General features: G+C 37.6%; 1 protein-coding gene across 4 annotated transcripts in view; it reads right to left on the reverse strand.

Annotated features, from left to right (window-relative positions):
• The window catches only part of CDC40 (cell division cycle 40), a 39,172-nt gene that overhangs the window by 1,620 nt on the left and 15,894 nt on the right, over positions 1-21,658 (reverse strand). For 3 of the 4 annotated variants that reach the window (XM_067293865.1, XM_067293863.1, XM_013948989.2), the window contains exons 4-14: positions 18,137-18,220; positions 16,269-16,408; positions 15,555-15,651; positions 13,707-13,846; positions 11,586-11,660; positions 10,807-10,852; positions 9,962-10,063; positions 7,082-7,197; positions 6,675-6,808; positions 1,407-1,483; positions 361-505 (exon numbers count right to left, since the gene is read on the reverse strand). In XM_067293865.1, the coding sequence (XP_067149966.1) occupies positions 361-505; positions 1,407-1,483; positions 6,675-6,808; positions 7,082-7,197; positions 9,962-10,063; positions 10,807-10,852; positions 11,586-11,660; positions 13,707-13,846; positions 15,555-15,651; positions 16,269-16,408; positions 18,137-18,220 (1,156 nt within the window). The remainder of the gene's footprint in view (positions 1-360; positions 506-1,406; positions 1,484-6,674; positions 6,809-7,081; positions 7,198-9,961; positions 10,064-10,806; positions 10,853-11,585; positions 11,661-13,706; positions 13,847-15,554; positions 15,652-16,268; positions 16,409-18,136; positions 18,221-21,658) is intronic. The other variant, XM_067293866.1, reaches the window with a different exon arrangement.

The raw sequence follows: 21,658 nt of genomic DNA on the forward strand, positions 1-21,658 counted from the left end.
GCTGGAATACAGCCTTGAGGCTGCTGCTGCAGAGCATGTGCAAAAAGAGCCAGACGCAAATAAGAAGAGAAAGCCTCTTCTGCTACACTAGGGCTGGGCTAAACAGGGGGAGTCTCTGGAAGGTTTAACACAGCAAAATAAATGGAATTTGGATTATGCTGACTGTTTTTTGAAATATTGCTCTGAGTAACAGTTGAGTTTCTCAGTCCTATCAAATGACATGAGCAAACTGCTTTCGGCTGCTTGGCTAGAGATCTGTCTGATGCTGACCTAATGGGAAGGCAGTGCACCAATGAATGTTGCAGAGGTTTCAAAAAGAAATTTAGTGTTTAAGATGAAGCTCAATCCCACAGAACTCACCTCATGTCAGGTGAAAAATCCACTTGACAAGCATAGCCAGCTACCATGTGACCTTTGAAGATTTTCTTTTTGTTTAATCTGAATCTGTTCTGAGCTCCAAAAATCAGAATTTGGTTATCCATTGACTGACAAGCCAACCATTTCCCTAAAAATGCAATAAGCAAAGATGAGTATCAGAATACTGCATCTGAAGAAACAAACTTGACTGGAAAGTTTTAAAGAGGCTCCAGAATCTTCTTTTTTATATTAAAACTACTTCTATTGTTGAAAATAAGATATTTACACTGGAAAGCAAATACAATTTGATGCTATGGAAATGTTAGCTGTGCAACAGTGGATCGGTCACTACTCAGTTCAATGGAACTGTTAACTGCAAGTCTAGTGACAATTTAATAATGTTGACACTGAAGCTATTTAATTTTGGCCAAAACAGAGAAAACAGATTTGGTCCTATGAGAAGGATTTGTACTGATTATTGGAGGCAGTAAACCTTTATCCTCCTTCAGTTTGATTCTGATAAAAGCAATAAACACCTGTTAAACATTAACATGCAAGAGCACTGAAATAACATGGGATTTATCTTACGCAAGTGTTATTTGGGCTATATTCAGAACAGATAGCAACAGCATTGACAGGATCATGTACAACATCAGTCTCTGCTTTATCAGTGGCACTGTAGAGACTGCTGAATTTGCTTAGTTGTTTGCATTAATCAGCAATTCCCACCATTGTTCCTCTTAATATTTTAAATGTAGCAAAGAGTAGATCATAGCTCTTTGGAAAGAAAGAGTCATTTTACCCTGTCTGGATCAAGGTCTAAATTTAAATGGATACAGTTATCCTGATATAACCCCTCATTTTGACATACTTGTTCTTAAAACTTAAACCAGATCCTCTCCAATCTTGGAAAAAACGCACACACTCATTTGGGGAAATGGAGGGGTGGTGGTGGCAAGGAGATGCAGCATGGGAACATTACAGAGATATAATCAGCAAGACATGCCTATGGAAACTAGGCCTAAGAAGGCAGAAAAGTGTTAACTTACCATTTGGAGACAAAGTCACAGCTGGCATCGAGTGCATACTTGGCTCAGCTATGTACTTGAAGTCTACAGGAATATCCCTGCAAAAGGAAGAAGTATGTGTTTTATGAAGACATGGAGATGGTCCAAAGGGCTGGCTGAAGTCAGCTGATTTACTCAGCCACTGCATCATGGAGAGCGCAATGAGAACTCCAACTGTGGAGCTATCTACAGGATAGCCTCTCACAGGGTGAATTTACCCCAAACCAAATGACCCAAAGTCTAAAGCAGTATTATAATTCCAACTGTTAGACTAGGACTGTAACATGAAAATATTCCACTGCCTCCAGCTTAACTGCAACTCTTACAAGATTCTTACGTAGGCAGCAGGAATAACTAAACTGATATACATGTGTATATTTGAATGTCTTACTGACTTTCGTTTTAATTAGACAATTTGTCTGCCCATTATTTTCTCTCTCTTTAAAAAAAAAACACCCCAAACCAACCAAACAAAAAACTCCTAGAATTCTCACACTCTTTTCTCCGATAATGACCTTTTCCTCCTGATCTCTCCCAAATGGGGTGCCACCAGTTCAGAATGTTCTTAGCTGAGCTGAACTCTGAACTCCCCAGTCTCAAGTCAATACTGGACTGTGCCAACTTTTTGCTGGCCTAATTCAAGTTATTTACCATTGTTTTGTTAAGAACATACACTGTTCTGTACAAAAGCATGTGGACCGGGGGGGGGGGGGGAGAGTACAGTCTAATCCTTAGTCCTCAGAATAGTCATTTGGTTTTAACTATGTAAACTGAATTGCTAACAGGTTGTACACATCCACAGTATTCCTCATACCCTATGTTAGAAGGCTAGTAAAAAGGGAAGAAATGCACATCTTCCTCATCAAACAAAAGAAATCTCCAGCAGAAAACAGACGTGATTAACATATTCAGCAGAAGACACATGCAGAACGTTCTGTCACGATATTCATTAACCCAGAAGGGACGGTCGTGACTTCAGTGTCTCACACACACCAAAAAGGCTGCTGGGGACACACTGGGAGCAGAAGGTGTGGATGGCTGCCTGGCACTCACCAGCTGAGCCTTGCTGGATGACAACGCAGTCAAGAGAAGCACTGATAACGTCAGTGATGTAACTACAACTCTCTCTTGTTGTGGGGTAAGTTACTTCCAGCTGTCTTGTGCTAACCAGCGTGCACGCGGGCAATGGGGTGAGAAGCTGCTCAGGGCAACACAACTGCTTTTGTATAGTAAACCACGATCATTTACCCCTCAGCATAAGAAGAGCAACCAGACTTGTACACTCTGTGGATAAGAGCATGTGCAGGGATAACCCACTCCCAAACAGGGAGATCCACGGCTACAATTGGGTAGTAAATCTGTAAAGGATTAAAGAGTCCACATAATCTCTGAGGCTGACCAAGATGACAGCACAGCAAGTGCAGCCCCCTCTGCCCCTCTCCCAATCCAACCCTTCTTCATTAATATCCCAACAGCTTCAAATCCCATCTGGGACAGGGCACAGTCATCACTGCAACAAGGTCAGATCCTATTCAATTCCCAACACGCAACACTCCCCCAGCCCACTAGTCATCTGAAAACCTCCCCACGAGTCCTCATTCTAGGTAAAAGCAATCCTTTTGAAAGTCAGGTTAAAAAAAAAAAAAAAGTCTCAGCATTATAGAAAATACATCTCCAATGTTGATTTGTACTGCAATGAGAAATTAAAATGCAGTATGGGTTTTCCTGCCTCCTCTCTCTCTTTACAAATGAATGCAGGCTCATCGACTGGAATTTATTCAAGACAGCTCTGCTTTATGTTGAAATGCACCTGACAGAGTTAGGCACGATATGCTGCCTTGAACTACTAGGCAGAATAGAGAGACACATTTCTGTTTCACATTTGTTTCGAGTCAAATTGCTAAGTGAGAAGTAAGACCAGCCTGCCCCCTGCAAGCACCCCCTTCCCCCAACCTAAAAAAAAAAAAAAAAAAAAAAAAAAGAGAGAGAGAGAGAGAGAGAAAGATGCTGTCATGATTGGCTGACCTAAAATCTCATGACATGCATATTTGTTCAAATTTTAAATTTAAAGATCTTCAAATGCTTGTATATTTTTCCTCCCCTAAGTATTTCACAAGCCAAAATGTTTTCAATATCAAGAGTAATATCAAGATTAAGAAAAGTGACACTCCGGGGTTCTATACGACTTCTTCCCAGAGAGGAGAGAGAAAAAAATATGTAAGCAAATAAATAAATTATATATAGAGAAACACACATACTTCTGGGATCCGTACATTATAAAGCACTCATGAGAGCGCAGTGTCTTTACTAGGAACTATGGAGAGAAAAGGCCAGCTGGGAGGCATAGCCTGACAGAGCTGACAAGCCTGCTGGGCCTGGCAGAGTAAGAACTAAGCTCCTGCTGCACACTTCTTTTACCGGCTGACTTGAAGGTTAAAGGAAAGAAAAGCCTCCAAGGTCAGTTGCCCAAATCATTTCACTGTTTATCCAGGTAGGTATCAGAAGCATATGAAGGAGATGAGACAAAATAACATTCTGCCTTTTTAAAAGAAAGGGGAGAGAATATGATATCTTTGTCAACTAATAACACTGTTGTAAAGATAAAAATCAAACGGAAAGCAAAAGAAGGCAAACTTTAAAGAAATCCAGTGGGAAAAAAAAAAGAAAAAAAAATCACTAAACAAACCATCTGATCTGTAAGAGTCTGTCCTATACTTGCAGCCTGAACTTTCAACAACCAACTAACCGCAACTCAGTGCACGCCACAGTGAAACCTCTGCACGTACGAACTCCTGGGGAAAGGAGATCGAAATTCCCAGGGGAGAAGTTGCTCGCCGTGATGAAGTCTGACATGCCATCCTATTACCAGCTCCGGCCAAGTCAAAGTGTTTACAAAACATACTACAAAATCCCTCTGGACAACTGGAACTAAGCAATTAGACCAGCTTTAATTACTGACTTTTAAGGCCATACTTGGGTCATAATTATTTTGAAGGCTGCTTTGTTTCTCTAGGATAGTGAAAAATATTGCACATTTAAACACGTCAACAGGTGCAATAACCAAAACAATGAAGATACAAATAATTTTCCTTATAAAATTAGTAAAAAAAGATTCAAGGTGCAGCAAGAAGTAATTTGACATGGAATTTTTCAAGGCCCCAAATCTTCTCTACTGAATGCATTAATTTAGTTTTAATTCACTGTAAAAAAATTTGGATCTTGAAATTGTAGAAATATGCCTACAGACAGATCAGCATATATCATGGCAGGTTGTGGAGAACAGCTTTCAAGTCATGGCTGGGAAGACAGCAGCACATTTGCTTTTTATTAAACCAAAGAAAAAGCCCCAAGAACTGTGTTGCAGAACACTGTCTACAGCTGAGTTCCCTGTTATCTGAACGAGGGAGCCCTTTCTTCAGCGCACAGCAAGCTCAGTACATATTTTTTCCTTCAGAAGGAAAACTTCTGCTACTGGAACAATCAGGTTGCGATGTTCCCATTCCAGAACCTTTCTGCCTTTCCTGCTCTTCCCCACAAAGTGACTAAATCCACCCACTTTGCTATTTATTTCAGCCATCAACACAAAGCTCCCAAAACAAGGGCAATCCAATCTCAGGGAAACAACAGATTTGTGCAAGTGAGATACTCCTACTCACCAAACAGGAGCCATTCCTTAGCAGACATGGCATTGTAATGATTTTTCTTTAAGGAACTTAGTAAATACATGGGGCTAATTATGAAGCACTGAACAGAGTGACTTGGAGCGACATATGGTGACAGCATTATGTGTCTAGGTCTAAGCCTGGGCTCCCAGACTTTGGTCATTACCACAGCTGCTGCTGGCAATGATAGCAGCAGATCACAGACATACTGAAGTTTCTCTGGCTGCTTGGGTAACATTCAAATACCACAGATTGGAGTCTCTTGTCTAGATGAAGAAAAAAAAGCCTAGGAAGGAACTCATTAGTCACAGAGCTGTCGAACTAACATCCGTAATGTGCGAAAGCTTTTCATACCTGAAGGGCAAAATGAAATGGAAACTTAAAGATATGGGATTGTTCTTTCAAAAAAAGGGCAGAAAAATCTTAAGTCCCAGATTCTCATGGAAAAAAGTTTCAGAAGTAGAAGATTCTTGTTTTCTTCCAAAATATGTTAAAATTGAAAGCTGTTTAAAATGTTGTTTCCTATGAGTTTTTCTTGGATAGACTTTCATTTTTCTGTCATCTATTGTATTCATACTGTGGGTATCAATGATTCGTCAAAAAACAAACAAATAAACAAAAACAGACTACCAGAAAATAGAAGTGAAGCTACACCGAGATATTGGTCTGATATTATAAAACACTATACATATCCAAGTTCAAAGCATTCAAAAACTACACACACTAATGTAATATAGAACAGATGGTTCTTTAAAAGGTTAATTTAAGGGCTAGTGCACCTTTGGGAAAAGGAGAGATAACAGAGCTCACTAATAGAGTGTAGTGTGCTTCAGGCTGACAGGGCTGTGTCTTATGCTTTCTTTAGAGAAAAAGGGAATCTATGAAGTCTCTCGAGCAAAGCCAAAATAGGCTGGTTAGTATTCAGCAATGAGATAGGAAGCAACTAGTTTTAAAAATTAAAATCTCTAGAGGAATGATTCTAAAAGATATAGCAGTAAGATAATGATAAATGATTAATAATTTATGCTAATCATAAATGCAGCCTGATGCCCATAAAAATTTGCACCAATAAAACTGGGGCTACTTAAGGCATTTTACTTTGCATACAGTGGAATTAAGTTTTACAGACTTTAAAAGCAATTTTCAAATAATGCAACACAGTGGGGCAATAAGCCAGTGAAAATAATTCATCCTTAGACAGGAAGAATCATTTCAAGCTGATTAAGTATTATAATTAGACTTCATAAGGGACATTTCATTTTACTGGACAAAAACTTTTAAGAACTACTAGACCAAGCGGCAGAACTCAGGGGTTTGTGGAATATACGGCCAACTTTAACAGCTATTAGAAATTAGCAACAAGAACATCTGAGATTGTTCTAGTTCTTTACTTCTGAAAGAATAATTCCACTGCATATGTAATTACATAAAAATTTGGGAAATTTAAATTCAGCTCTTCCTCAGCTAGCTATAGCTCAGTGCTCCTCAGTTTCCTATGTGCTACATACACTTTTAAATATAAACTGCTATCTTCCTCTCAGTTTGCTCATAATACACTTTAACTTATAATTCAAAATTTTAAACTTACCATTCCCAGACTCTTAGACTCTTGTCATCAGATGTACTCACAAACCGTCTATTTTCATCCACAAACACAATGGTGTTGACAGCACCCAAATGCCTATCGTATTCCTGCACAATCTCACCACTCCGAATATCCCACTACAAATAAAAAACAGTTCAGAGCAAGACACTGGCTTTTACTAAATCTCAGAATCCTATTATTTCAAGTTTTAAAGTAATTTCAGGTAGGAAAGCAAATACTCTAGCAATAGTCTTTGCAAGTCTAGTAAAAAAAAAAAGGGGGGGGAGGGAGAAGAAGATTCTGTAACTTGTGGAGACATACTACTTAAATCAAAAATTTCAAGTAAAACTAACAACTTCTTGCTTATGAAAATAGAAATTGGGGGTGGGGGATATTAAGTAGAGGCATACCTGCACAATTTTCTTATCTGACATTCCTGCAACAAAGAGATTTTGTTTATCTTCATCAGGATTGAATTTGACACAGTAAGGAACCTTCCTGTTTGTGAATCTTGAAATACATTGCCCTGAAACAGAGAAGCCATTCATAGTTGGTCAGGTCGAAGTTCTGTGGGCTGATGAATTTATTGCAGATATTGATAAAGCATTCATTTCAGTTTTACTTCACTGAGAGCAGAAAGTACTTGTTTTAACCCCCCTGAGAGGATTAGAGGGTAGAACTTCGATGCACTTTAATTGGACCGTTTTTCACGTGTTTGCATGCATGCATCTGTATAAATATATACACACACAAACTTTTCCCTACCATTACTACAGCTTTCCAAACAACATAACTGCTCCGTAGCCTATATGTCAGCATACAGGACATCGCGAGTTGACCAGTGTCTTTATAAAGCATCACCTCATTAGGATCAGAGTTCTTCCTGACAAGAGACATGAATTCACGCAAAAACTGCAAAACAAAATCCTGACCTCCTCTCCTAGCCTCAGCCATAAATACCCTGATAACATATTTTCCATAACTTATATAAGCTTCCAGAAGCCTGTTTTAGTCCAAAAGTTCCATACATTTCTCAGGTGTCTAGATAACTGAGTTCTGACTAAAGGCTGGAGAATCTGACCTGTATCTTTCCGTCTGTCACTCGTAAATGAATGGTACCACTGCTAACATCTTTTCCAAATATGAAAACTTTCTGTCTTCTTTCAAATGCACCTATTTTAACCAATATTGACAAAATTTACCCTGAATCTTTTTCTTTTTTTTATTTAAGAAACTAATGGGGACAGAATGTTACAGAGCATCTCTTAGGCAGCTCTGTGAAAACACCAGATCTATCCTCTACTCCCTCTATCAGCAGCTCAATTTCCACATCCCTTCTTATTTGGAGTGCTCTTCAAGTTCAGGTTAACTGAAAGATCATTGAAATAATGGGGTGAAGGCTCTGGCCGATACCTTATTTTCCCTGGATAAATTGAGCTCTTTATAATAATGAGAAGTCTTCTCTGAGCAGAAGACTGTTTTCTAGGCTGTGAAAGAAACTTCCACACTTATCTATCTTCTTTGCCAAGATAAAGATTTAATCTATTCAATCAAAAATTCCCTATAGTCCCCTGTCTGCTGTTCTCCTCTCGGAGAAGAGGACAGAACAGATGCACAACAACTATTAGTAAACTTCGCTTAATGCATTCCTGGAAGTTGTGGAAATACTGTAGAGAACAGCAAGATCTAAAAGTCTATATGGAATAAGTTGGTCAAATATAGTCTACTGTTGATAGTAACAGCAGAAGTACTAGTGAAGCAAAATACCAGTGATTGCCAACTTTTCATCCAACATCATCTAGAAGCATTTTGAAAAGAATTAACTTGCAAAATGGTCAAAACATAGTGCATCTTATCTATATTGAGTAGTAGTACATCTACCATTGCTACTGGTCAGAAATCACTTTGCTATTCCATAAATGCTGTCTGTGTCTTTTTGAGTCTGTGTCTATATTAGTAAACCAAGCAACACCCAGTAACAGCCCCAGGCACCAGAACTCAATCTTCTCTTCTTTTGGCCTGGACAAACGACTACTCTTCCCAAACAGTTCCCAGGCAGGGCTCAAGAGTTAGCACAGGGCAAGGACCATTCCCAATTTGTAGTTTAGATATAGTCACCATATGGAGACCAAGCTAATTTAAACTGGTATTGGTGTAGCCAGACCATGTTAGCTGGCCCCAGGCTCAGAGTAATACCTTAGCACTGTAATACCTTAGCTTACTATTAAACATATAGCCTGACAGAAAGACAGAGAAAGCTTTCTACATGAACTTTGGAGCTACAAAGCTAGAAAACTCCTTTTAGATGAAGAACACGTAAAAAGTAATTTCACATAGAGTAAGCATACTGTTGCTGCTAAGTCCTGAGTTAGTACAAACAACACCTGCTTGTAAGGCTGCAGTAAGTGAAATAGTTATTATAGTATTACTACTTTGAAAAGACTCTTCTTGAACCTGTGGAGAAATTTTCCTACACAGAAAAGAATGTAAATGAAGAAAAATTTTTGGACAGATCTGTAAACATAGAACATATAGCTCAAAATTATGAGATGAGTGGCTGCTTACTGACAAGTCCAAAAGCAAAAATAATTTAACATGAAGTGTAACTTTATATACATGGCAAATACACACAAGAAAAAGGCTGAAGTGATCTGTACTGTTGAATTATTACAAACGATGTAACAGCAGGATTAAGAAAACGCACTTCTATATCCAACAAGTTATTTTAAAATACTTTCAATTCTTCTGCTTGTGCACTTGCCAGAGTCATTCAGCATTTAGTGAATTTATACAAGTCCTTTGCAGGAAAGACAGCTGTGCTCCAGCACCCCCCAAACCTGCTACTTTTCCATAACAGTGCAACATTAAGGGTTTTGTTCAATTTAATAAGAAATTTATTAAAAAAAAAAAAATTCTTCCAGATTAAGCATATTTAGGTCAAAAGTGTGATTTCAATACTTATTTTTATGCTTACAAATGAAAACATGCAATTGACTAATTTGGTAAAGTTTGATTTGTCTTTTTACTCAAAATTGTTCTAGGATTACAAATAATTAACGGAGACTTTTCAAATAAATAGAAATACAGAAGTAGTGTCAATTGCATCATTACAGAAGGCAACAAAACATTTAGGAAAAAAAACCAACAGTATTCCTGTAATGAAAGCCTGAACACTGAATGACAAGAGGATATTGAAGATAATTGGAAACAACTTGAAGGACTGATAGGAGGTCTCGGTAGTTACTTTTAAACATTGTGCCAAATAACAGCGTGCACTAATACAAGCCTACCTGTTTCAGTGTCCCAGAGTTTAAGGTAGCGATCATATGCTGCACTAAGAAACTGAGTGCCAGCATTATTAAAAGATATGTCTCGAACAGCTTTACTGTGTCCTGCAAGAAAGAAAAACCATGATGATAAACTGAGACAGGACCTTTTTTTAAGCCATCATCTTTGTCATCTGCTGTCATCAGAAATATTAGGTAAAAGAAGACTTTGTTGTTACTCAACATATATTCACTCAAACACTGTTCTAGAAACGTTCCCATTTCAAAAGGAGAATCAGATGCTTTTGCTCTGCAGCAAAGGCTGCTAAGTTCATATTCATCTCTCTCAACCATCTGCAAAAGGCATCTGTTATGTGAACAAAGACTGTACCTGAACTTAACAAACAAACAAAACAAAATGTGGACGCCTTTTCACTAGAAACTCAGCTAGCCCAGAAAAGACCACCTAGTTAAACAGTGAGATCAATAGACCATGAGATGCCCTTACTGCATAAATACAGAGGACTGTTATTCTGAACAGGAAGATGGGGTCATTTAATTTCACACGTGACTTCTTAAGGACACGGGGAAGGGAAAGGAGTCTTGTATAAAGTACTGACTAATACAGTACACTAACATTTTAAGGGTCTTAAAGTGTTGTTATACCACCATTAAGTTACGTGGAATAATGACAAAGGTTCACTGAAACCTTGCAGCTTCTTCAATTCTTATTGCCCAGATCATACTGGATACCATTTGTCTCAGATGCCTACATGCCCTCTGTATGAGAAAAATCATAAGCTAAGTAATATTCTTCCATGAAGTTGTCTTAAATATAAATTAAAAGCTCAGTTAAAAAAGACTATTACCAATAAATGTTCGTAGACATCTTCGATCACCATATACCTCCCATAGCTTGGAATAAAGAAAAAAAAAAAAGAAAAAGGATGGGGAAGAAAAGGCAACAATTGTTAAATATTAATGATGCTGAAATTAAGTTCAAACATATATGACAATATCTTTTAAGAAATCAAGCGCAAACATATATGACATCACTTAAAAATGATTAATCACAACTAAGATACATATTCACAAGAGTGCTCTGTCACCTTATGAACAAAAAGCCCTATAAAAGTAAAAAGGTCAGACCAAATTTCAACTCTGAAGCCAGTGAGGTATTTATTTTGCTAGTTAACCCCCTCATTTTTTTTATATATATAAAATTTATAATTATATATATATTACACGTTATATATATATATTTACAATATAATGTATGCTGGACTAAAATAAGATTACTTCATAAAAGCAATATGCATCTACTGAAGCATCTGTGAACTGCAAAACTAAGTTTCATACCAAATGAATTATTACACTAGCACAGGCAGTAACCTCAGGGACTTGTGACCTAAATGCTATTACTAAATGATTAATGCTGTTCTAACACCCACAGTCTTTGGCATTATTTCTGTCTTTGTTCCAAAGAACTTGCAATCTAAAGATAAAAAAAATCAAGTGAGAAAAGAAAAAGCCAACACAAACAGAAAGGCACATGGTGGAAGTACCAAATACTTATGTGCTCTAAATGCAATGTCTGTATTAAATGATATTAAAAAATGTACATAAAATTATAAAAATAACAACTCACTTTAATTTTGCAATCCATAGAGCAAGACAACAGTATGTGCCCAGAAAGAGGAAACAATCTAACTGCACTGACACCCTGTAAATAAGGACATAATTAAACAGTGAGTGGAACAGCTAGATCTTCAATTTTCCTCAGTTCGCCGCCTTCTTTATTTTATTTTTTAAATAAACAAATCCTATAGCTTATCTTTATAAAATATATAGATAGCATATCTGAAAAAGAAACAATCCACCCACATTCCATTTTAAAAACAGTGATGCATTTTGAACAATTGCTATTGGGAAGAAACTGATTCACTTCAACAGCTGTAATATACCTTCCTTCAATACCCGCACCATTACTGTGGCAACCACAACCAAGAAATACAAACTGGGGGTTAGGGTGACACTTTGACCAAACACCAACATAACAGAAATCTCTCTCCTGAGAACTTTAGCTCTTTGCAGTACAACCTTTTCTGAGTAACTTGTGTTTTGTTTTTTAAATATAAATTCCAACACTGCAGCAGTGCTACTGGGGCATCTAAGTAGTCCCTGGGGCCACTTCCAATTCAGGCTTCCCCAGTGGCAGTAACTTTGCAGATTCTGAACCTGCAAATACTACAATATATCTCTATTTTTAGTCAGATGAGCTGCCGTATTCCTGAAACTAATGAGAGTGCTATTCTTCCAGTTAAAAGAGAAACAAAAATGAAACAAATTCAAAACAAATGCCTTAAATGGTAGAGGACACTGTTCCTGTCTGATTGTTTTAGGGCTGATGCCCTGTCCTTCTTTCCTTTCTAAACTATTCCTGCCTGACCCAAGAAACTCCTTCAATGACATTTCTGCCAGAAGTTTCTGTATATCAAACTTGTTCAGGTGGGCTAGGTGAGGAAGTTTTCTTACAGAAAATAATTTCTAGCCAGCTCTACTTCCAACATACATTATTAGTGACTTATAGACTCCCTGGACAGAGCATCTTCCCATCTGTATTTCGGGTACTCTTGGCAGAGGAAGTGAAGAGAACTGCCAAGTACTCATGGCCTGATGTTGCTGCTTTCCATATCATGTCAATTATTCTATTCATTCTCCTTCTAGTTCCTCCCACTCTGGTTGGAGTGGAGTGCTTTATCCTCCCTGTTGTTGCCTCCTTATATTCCTCCAACTTTTCTAGGCTTGTCAGCTTGTCTTCCTTCTGCTCTTCTCATCCATATTTTTATTTATCTTGCTTGTTTGAAGGAAAAAGCTATTTTATGTATCAATCTGTCCTAATAGGATGATAAGCACAGAAGTGACTAGAGGATTGTGAAGGGAGCTGCTATTCTGGAAAGCTACAAGTTCTTTGATGCAGCAATCTTTAAAGAAGGATTCAGAGCTGAAACTCAGCTGAAAAAGGTAAGTGTTCCCTGTACTATCCTCCTTTCTTCCAACTTTTGGTTGGCATTAAGGAGCTGTCTGTTGAAGCCCAGCATATTCTCCGAAGCAATATCGGAACTTAGAGACAAAGAAACATCAAGTCAAGTACAGGACTTTGCAAGCTTGATCAATGAAACACTGTTCTAATACCCAAAGTACATATATAGATGCAGGCTCTGGCACAAGAAGATATCATAAACATTAAGTAATATCATCAAAGAGAACACATAACAAGGCAGACCTCTCAAGTTGATAGTTGTATTTGGGGAACTGTATAATGCTGCTGCAGTATAATCACAAAGCCTATAGAACTTTTCACGAGTTTCATTTTTATATCATTTTGATATAAAATAGCTCTTAAACACTTTTACAATACAGATGTGATTTTCAGAGATCTCTAGAATTAACCTTATGCTTATTCAAATGGTAGTTTAGAAAATAACTCCAAATCCCACAGAAGTCAGTGAAGAGTATTCGTTCCTTACTTATAGGACGTCAAGAAGTCACTATGTTCATGTAAAAGTATATGCAGATAAACAAACAAGACCACATTTGAGTATGCAAACGCCTTGTATGGGCATATTCACAACCAACTACATGCATAATTTGGAAGCAAGAAGATATCTCTTCCCTCTATTGATACTTCAGTCTTATAAAAGTTACTAGCCTAGAGACAAAATGAAATGTTTTTTTATGATGTATACTCACAGACAAGACTTCCTACCTTTGTATGTCCAGACCATACATGGATTTGTTTCTTTGGAAGATAACATTTCTCAGGTGGCACTGTAGAACGGAGATTAACTCCAACGTCTTGAGGGACATGAAGATAAGATCTCCCCTGATAGTCATACATTTCCTTGACTAAAAAGGTAAACACAGAATTCTGAGAATCCAAGAGACTGCATTTCAAGAGGTCATAATTTTAAAAAGCCTGAACTGCCCCATACAATTAAGATTTTTCTCAACACAGATGTTCTGCTCTGAAGTGGAACAAAAAAGAAATGAAATTCACTTAAGAGGACATAAATGTGGAATTTTATTTGGCATCAGCTGGGCTCAAATTAAGTGTCATTTCAGCAAACGCTGCTTGGAATCTGAACATTATGACAATTTCCCTTCCTCTCCAGTCTTACTCAGCATCCAACAGCTAGAAGAGTTCCTCAGGCCAATGAGGGTTTGCTTATACTAACACTACTGACTTCATAGGGATCATAATGTGCAACTCTAACCCTGGCATTTGCTTGCACTTCACAGCATTGAGCTGGTTGGAATGTATCAGTCACCTCAACTGAACTACAAACAGAAGAAAAAGATCCAGTCCCCCTCTGTGAAACAGCATTGGCCAGCAGTAGCCAACACGTGATCTTTAAACAGATTTAACAGAAGTGACTGGACAGTCAGACAAGTGCGCTTAGGAAGGGATATTTCAGAGTAGACTTGTGTTGGATAGTGCTGACATTAAGCTGCTCACTGACAAAATAATTTCTCAGTTTCTGGGATATTGCTGTAGCGGTTATGGCTGTACAAGCGACCTTTTACACAGTACTGAATGTTTAGACATGTTCACAAAATGCCATATTAACAGATTTCCAGAAGGTTTGTGTTTGAGAAGATTAAAGTTTATCCTGTAAGGGCTTTCACCATGAAATTTCAGGTAGGGACCATGAAAAGTTGGATACAAAATAAACAATTTGAAGTTATTTTCTATAGGAAGCTCAATGGGTAAAATTTCAAGTTTGTTGTGCTCATCACTGTTCAATAAATACTGTCACAACCTGCTGTATATAAACAGAATGAAGTACTAACGTCACTAATGCATATCTTTCATTCACTTCCCATTTAATGCATATAAGAAAGGATACTCCAACTTGTGTGTGTGAACCTGGCTGTAGGAAGCAGTTAACCAAGAGAGACTCAGTTTACCTATTTGTCCCAAGCAATATAAGGCAGAACTGTTTTGCACACAGCAAGTTGAAAGTTCCCCCAAAATGACTTTATTTTACTTGCTTAGATGAGACCCAAGCAATTTTTTTCTTTAAAGAGACCATATGGTTATAGGCTTCCACCAGGTTATTATTTGACTACGCTATTTTTCACAGTATGACAGCAAGAAGTTACATTAAGCATTGAGGAAGCATAAAGTCTAAGCAGTTTTCTGAATTGTACATATATAAGCAAGTACTACTTGCTGATGAGGGTACCAACACATAAAACTAATAACTCTGGAGCTGAGACTAAGCCAAAGTCATAACCTAAAACTTCTTGTTCTGTAAAATGGCAGAGGGTTATGTGAGCATGTCTAGTAACATTAAAAATAAATAAATAAAACCAGTACCCTTAAAGATGACATTTCCACACTGCTCTTCACAGTATGAAGTGGAATTAGCCCAATTATCTCTTTCCATACCCTTTATGCTTATGCCTGTGAGTGCTATATTATCTCCAATATAGAAACATCAAGGTGCCTCAGCAAAACCGCTGAGGCTGTCTGCCATCCTTACTAATTAACACAGTAGGCAAGAAAACAGAGTGAGCAAGAAAATGAGAACAGGCAGGACGATGGCATTACCATGTAATATAGTCTTCTCCTCTCCAGGTTTATCATCTTCTAGTTTTCCTCTCTTCTGCCTCTTAGCTGTTATTTCATCCAACTCTTTCTGTTCTTCCTGGAAAAATAAAACATGATCTTGACTTTTAAAAATTCAACATTTAGAATCATGTAACAAAATCCAGAACTGAACCAACATTTACTTATTATTAAGAATATATTTATTTGCTAAATAGGATTAGAAATATTTCTGTTTACAAAGGAAAAAAAAACAATAAAGAGAAGTATCTTTATCAAAACCAGAACAGTTTGAAAAGCTATGTACACCAAAAAATATTAGACACTATCTTCTTATTCATTGACTACAGCTAAGCACTGCTGACTGAAAAAGGACATGTGTTGGTTGGAATTTTTTTTTTTTTTTTTTTGAAAAAACTTTTATTTGCACTTCTTTTCAAGGTACATCTGTTCATAAATAACTTATCGGACTCTACATGCTATACATACACACAATCCATTCTGTTTTGAAGCAGTCTTGCAAATAATTGAATAGAGAATATTCAGAACATCTTATTCAAACATATCACCTGAAATGTTTCTACTACCCTAAAGCATAGCATGGACCTGATTGAGAAAAGTTACTTACACAGCTGGACCTCTGCTACTACCACATTATATATCATTGCACTGCAACGTACTAACAATTCCTATCTATTGTATTAAAGTAGCACTTACTTCTGAGGGTTTGGCTACTTCTTTTTCATCAACGTATTTTGCCCATGGTCCCAGGAAACCATCAATGTTAGATGCATCATTCTCTTTGAATTTCTTCCTTTTTTCTATTTTCCTCTGTCCTGTTTCGAACACTGTTAAACCTGAAGAAAGAAACAACACACTGCCTATCTGCCAACACACACTACAACTTAACAGGTCACATCATACTCTGTTTAAAACAAAAACAACCACCACCATCCCCTCCAAAACACACACACACACACACCCCAAAATGGAAAAAGCATCTAGGGGCCAAAGCGTTGCTAACTTGTCTAATTATAACACTGCTAGCTATCTACAGTAACAAGAGGAACCACTTAAACTCTGTGTCATGACTTGTCAGAGTATTTAAGCATGCATGTGCCCATGCATTTTTAACAGTAAGGCTGCAGACTGTATGAATAAATCAGTTTTCATACACTAAACATTGCTAAGTTTGAGAGTCCAGTCAACTGACTTCTGATCCCTTCCCTGCTCTGAATTTCCTAAAAAACAAAACAAAACAACTCCCTCTCACCACCACCAAATCAAACACCCAATGACTACTTCTGTGGATTTTAATTTAGAAATCAGTCATCTGCATCCAACCATTATCTTGTTCTTTCATATAATACTAGTTTTTCACAAAGGCTGTGCTCTCAGAATTTCATTTGTCAAAAACATTAAACAAGAAAGATACGTGAGAAAAATCAAAAAGTTAAGAGTTGTTAAAGCAATGAATTGCACATACAATTACATGCAGTTTTCAAACAACGCTTTCCTACAGCATCAGAAATACTTATTTAGTACAAAGGAGCCAAAAAGAGTTCCGTATAAACAAGAGGGAAATAGGCAATGTAAAAGTAAAAGCAATAATCATATTGAGGGATGGTAAATTACAAAGTCAAGAATCTTCTTAAAATAAATGAACAGAATCCCAATGCCAGCAAGTTTACTTTTTATTTTTTAAATAATTTAACTGTAGCCATTTCTTTCTAATGTAGTTGCTATACCAAAATAAGTCTATTTTCTTTATTTTACTTAGAAAAGAGTGAAATAACCTTGTGCATGTTCATTGTCCAAGAACACAGATAAAGAACCTTCATATACACATGCTAATAAAATGTTAGAACAAACATGTCCAAGAGAAAGCATAACCAGCTGTAAAGTTTACACAGGTACAATTTTCCAAAGTAAACAAGACACTTTGAGTGTTAAGTATCTTGTATCAAAGTATTAATTACAAACCCCTTTGCCTCTGGCAGCCAGCCCTCTTAGTGGTATGCTATGCCTTTACCATTTGGCAACCTTCCAGTGGTTTTTCCTTTCCAAATAACCCAAACGGCTCAACTCTGCTAAGTAGAGATAACATGCAAATCCCCAAAGGAGTGCCAGGGGTGGTACACAGAGTGATCAGTTTGCTTCACACTGCTGAATAGTATAGTTCAGGCAATTAGTCTAACATACACGTACTGTAATATAGACACAGGATAACTTTAGCCAAGACAGAATTTAGGAGGACCAAAAAGCTCTGTTCCAAACATACCGATCAATTCTATTCATGTAATGGACACATGCTAGGTTCCAACTGCAAATCCTCATTTGCAATTTGACACAAAGATAGCCTGAAACATTCACTCTTACAGAAAAACAAAGCCTTTCGGTATCTGTCTTCCCTCTTAACATTATAATTGCAACACATTTTCATTTTTTGTCTCTTCAGAAGCGCATGATTACCAGAAGTTTCAGCATTTCCTTCCTTTGCTAATACCTATTCAGTTTTTAAGTGAAGAAGTATCGGAAATAGTCGTCAGTTGCAAATCACTTATATGAAATTCTGAATTAATTACCTTGATTTTTTTCAGCTTCTTCTACAGAACCAATGTATTTGGTAGCAACTTCAGGGTTATCTATAGAGGGATCTAATGCATAACCTAGAACAAAAGGAGAAATAAAATATTGTTATTTCAAAAAAAAATTTTTTTTTTTTTACTTTTGTATGTCTTTTATTACTTTCTCCTCTACACTTAATGAAATTTTTTTTCCTGTTGGCTCCCAAGAAGCTAGGGATGAGGAAGGGTAGGTAGTCTGAAAACCATCTACTTGTCACAGAATCACAGAATCTTTCAGGTGGGCAGGGGACCTCAGGAGGCCTCTTGCCCAACACCCTGTTCAACATGTGCTTCAACCTGGTTTGCTGCAATGCAAACGGTACATTTTGAAATGTTAGAGCAACCTACTCTTGTTCTAACATGGCCTAAAAAAAGCCTCACTCAAAAATGGAAGATTAGTGTGGAACAGGCCCTGCTTCAGTTCGAGTTTGAGTTCCCTGGTTTGGTAAGCCAATAACTCAGGCGTAAACCAGCCCATTGCTACTGCTCCGGCTTCAGCAGCAGCCTCTGGCCTCGCAGTCCCCCTGCCCTCTCCCACCACCTCTGCTGGGCCAAAGCAAGTGTTACCCATCTCCAGCGGTCCTGGGTATCATGGCAACCAAAGAAGAGGATAGAGGTGGGAAAAAGAAATAAAAGCAAATGGAGTTTCCTAGAGCTTTGCGCATATTCTGCCTCCTCTGCAGAAATTATTCTGCTTCCGACAAAGCTGGAAAAGTTTGTTCCCTCAGTTTGAAAGCAGTTGCTTTAACTAACTGGGATGGTACCGGAAGAAGCTGCAATGGCCTTTAATTTTTAAAAGAATTAAGTAGTTGTGCTGTCATTTCCTGATTACTGCTATTGAGTCTTGTTAAAAGAAAACCTGCTGCATGATCTTATAAATAATTTATAAAATGTTTCAGCATTTCATAGATATTCAGGATATTCACAATATTTGATACTGAGGTTCTCATTTTAATATGCATGTCTTATAGTCCCTCTCCATTCCTCCTGAAGTGGATAGCATGATCTGACAAGAGCAAGACAGACAAATAATTCATCCCGTTTCCACGGAACAGGTGCACTGAACAGCTACTGACCACCATGGCTTTTTTTTTGGGAAAGAGTGCACCCTGGTGGACATATCAACAATTTTTATTAGATATTATTCAAATGACAAAATGCCCTTTGAGGACCCAATGAGAATTTCTCTGTACCAAAACAAAACAAAAAGAAAAAAGGGACAAAGATATCCAGCCACCAGTCAAAGTAATCACACACACAGTCAAAGAAATCCTACAGCCTACATCAAACTTCTGTATTTTTGTTGATTCACAGAGAGAATCATGAACCTTGGGAGATTCCCCATCCCACCCGGGACACTACTGCTCCATAAAAGCACTCAGATGCAGACAAGTTGGGAACCTAACACCATTATCCCAACAGCCAGAAACCATCATTTCCTCAACCATTTCTCACAAAAGACTGCTGTCCTGGTAGGTGGCCCAGTTCATTTATAGTTAGGTGCTGGAAAAAAAATATTGAAACTACTAGAAAAGCCAAGGCAAGAACAAGGCAAGACCTTACATTCCCAGAGGAAGGATCACTCCACCTGCAGATCAACTCTGGTTGAGAGCCAAAATCTTTGCTTGGAGCATTAATCCCAATAAGACCCATTTGCAGAAAAACATACATCCAGATGCTCCGTGAATATGATATAGAGACAGTATAACAATACCTACTTAAGAAATATAAATTCCCAGTATACTTAAACCAAACAACAAAAAACTTATTCTAGATTATTATTAAGATTTACTTTCATGGATAACCAAACTGACAGACACTGCAAATAGACTTTCACTAATTTAACTGCCTGCTTTTATGAAGCCAGTATTTCAGTGAGTTCTTTTTCCAAACTACAAGGTTTCTGTTAACAACAAAGGGATATTACTTTGGATTTATGTCAAAATCAATACAGTGGTTTATTTGTCCTCCAACTGTATTGACACAGTCCCTAGGACTCTATTTGCTTGGTACTTGTAAAAGAGGGACAGTATTCTAATGAATAGAGCCCCTGGGCCAAGTACAGCTTCCCATGGAAGCTGAGACTTCTTATAGCTGGATTGAATTTGGTCCAGCATCATGCTCATAGAAAGGCTCGGAACAATTTCTACTTTCTCGTGGTATGTGAAAGAGAATCTTTTCTTCTCTGGCTGAGACTCCTAAACGCAGCTGCAAAAGACAGTTTGCTTTTATCCTGCTCAGCTGGTATCCCATGTAATGTGCCCTGACTCCTACGTCTCCTTCAGTTTTATTTAGGAGGTAGAGACTTCATGCTATATTCTAGCAAGGAAAGGTACAATTCCACCTACACCCATAACTTCAACACATCTGAAAAGGGTTGGTTGAATAATCAGAACTTTGATGCACATTCGAGAACGACAGCTAATCAAAACAGGTTACATCGAACTGTGAAACGCAGTGTGAAGAGACTCAAGGTAGCTCAGGTATAGGAAACAATACAGCTGGACTAACTGATCCTGACTGAACTGGCCTCCCAGGAGAATCAAAGTAATCTGAAAAGAAAATGTCTACAACTGTGAGAAGCAATAGTGACTGTAGCTGTTGCATGTAACATGAGTAGGTGGGGGGGAAAAAAAAAAAAATCAGAAGCATAATTTCCAACTCAACAGTGTCATTTTAAGCTCTAGAACATCAGTTTTAGAGATGAACTAATCCTGTTATAGCCAAGGTCCTCAATATTCATAAAGATCTTTGAGATTCATGGACAGAAGACTGTTTATTATTTAATAAGACATTAATATCTTGTGAAAGAGAGATCTTAAAATACTATAATGGTGCATGAATGAAGCATTTGCAGAAGAGCAGTCCACTTCTGGCATGAGTATTAAGGCTGAAATACATATAAAATGATTTTTCTACCATATTCATGAACAAACAGTTTATGTGCAGCATATAAAAAATAATCCGTAATTCCCCTTTACACTGGAAGTCTATATATGCACACATAATTAAGAAGAGCATACTGCTTTTGTTCGGAACAGAGCTCAAAAAGGTATTTTCGAGGAAAGAGGCTGCTTCTGCCGAGGGTGCAGATACAGAAGAGTAAATGTTTACATTTTAGGATTTCCTGGTCTTTTAAGCCATGCTCCAAGGACTACAATACAAGAAAAATAATGCCAGTTCGGCTTTTAGCCATTTATAGCATGGCGGCTTGTAGAGAAAAACTTGTTTTTCTAGAGAGATAGCCTTCTCTTTAATAGCTGTAATGATATAAGGAGATTGCCTTGTGAGATTGCCTTACATCCATGGATTCAAAGCTGGGTATGATTGCAGATGCAATGCTGATTAGAAACAACCAACCAACAAAAAGACTCTCAGAGTAATTAGCAACGGCTTTCCAGCAAACTGGGAGAGCATCTCACACAGGATTATACAGTGGTCCGCCTGGACTGTTTTATTCAATATTTTCATGGATTATGC

This window comes from Apteryx mantelli, chromosome 3, assembly GCF_036417845.1.
Source record: "Apteryx mantelli isolate bAptMan1 chromosome 3, bAptMan1.hap1, whole genome shotgun sequence".
Classification (NCBI taxonomy): Eukaryota; Metazoa; Chordata; class Aves; order Apterygiformes; family Apterygidae; genus Apteryx; species Apteryx mantelli.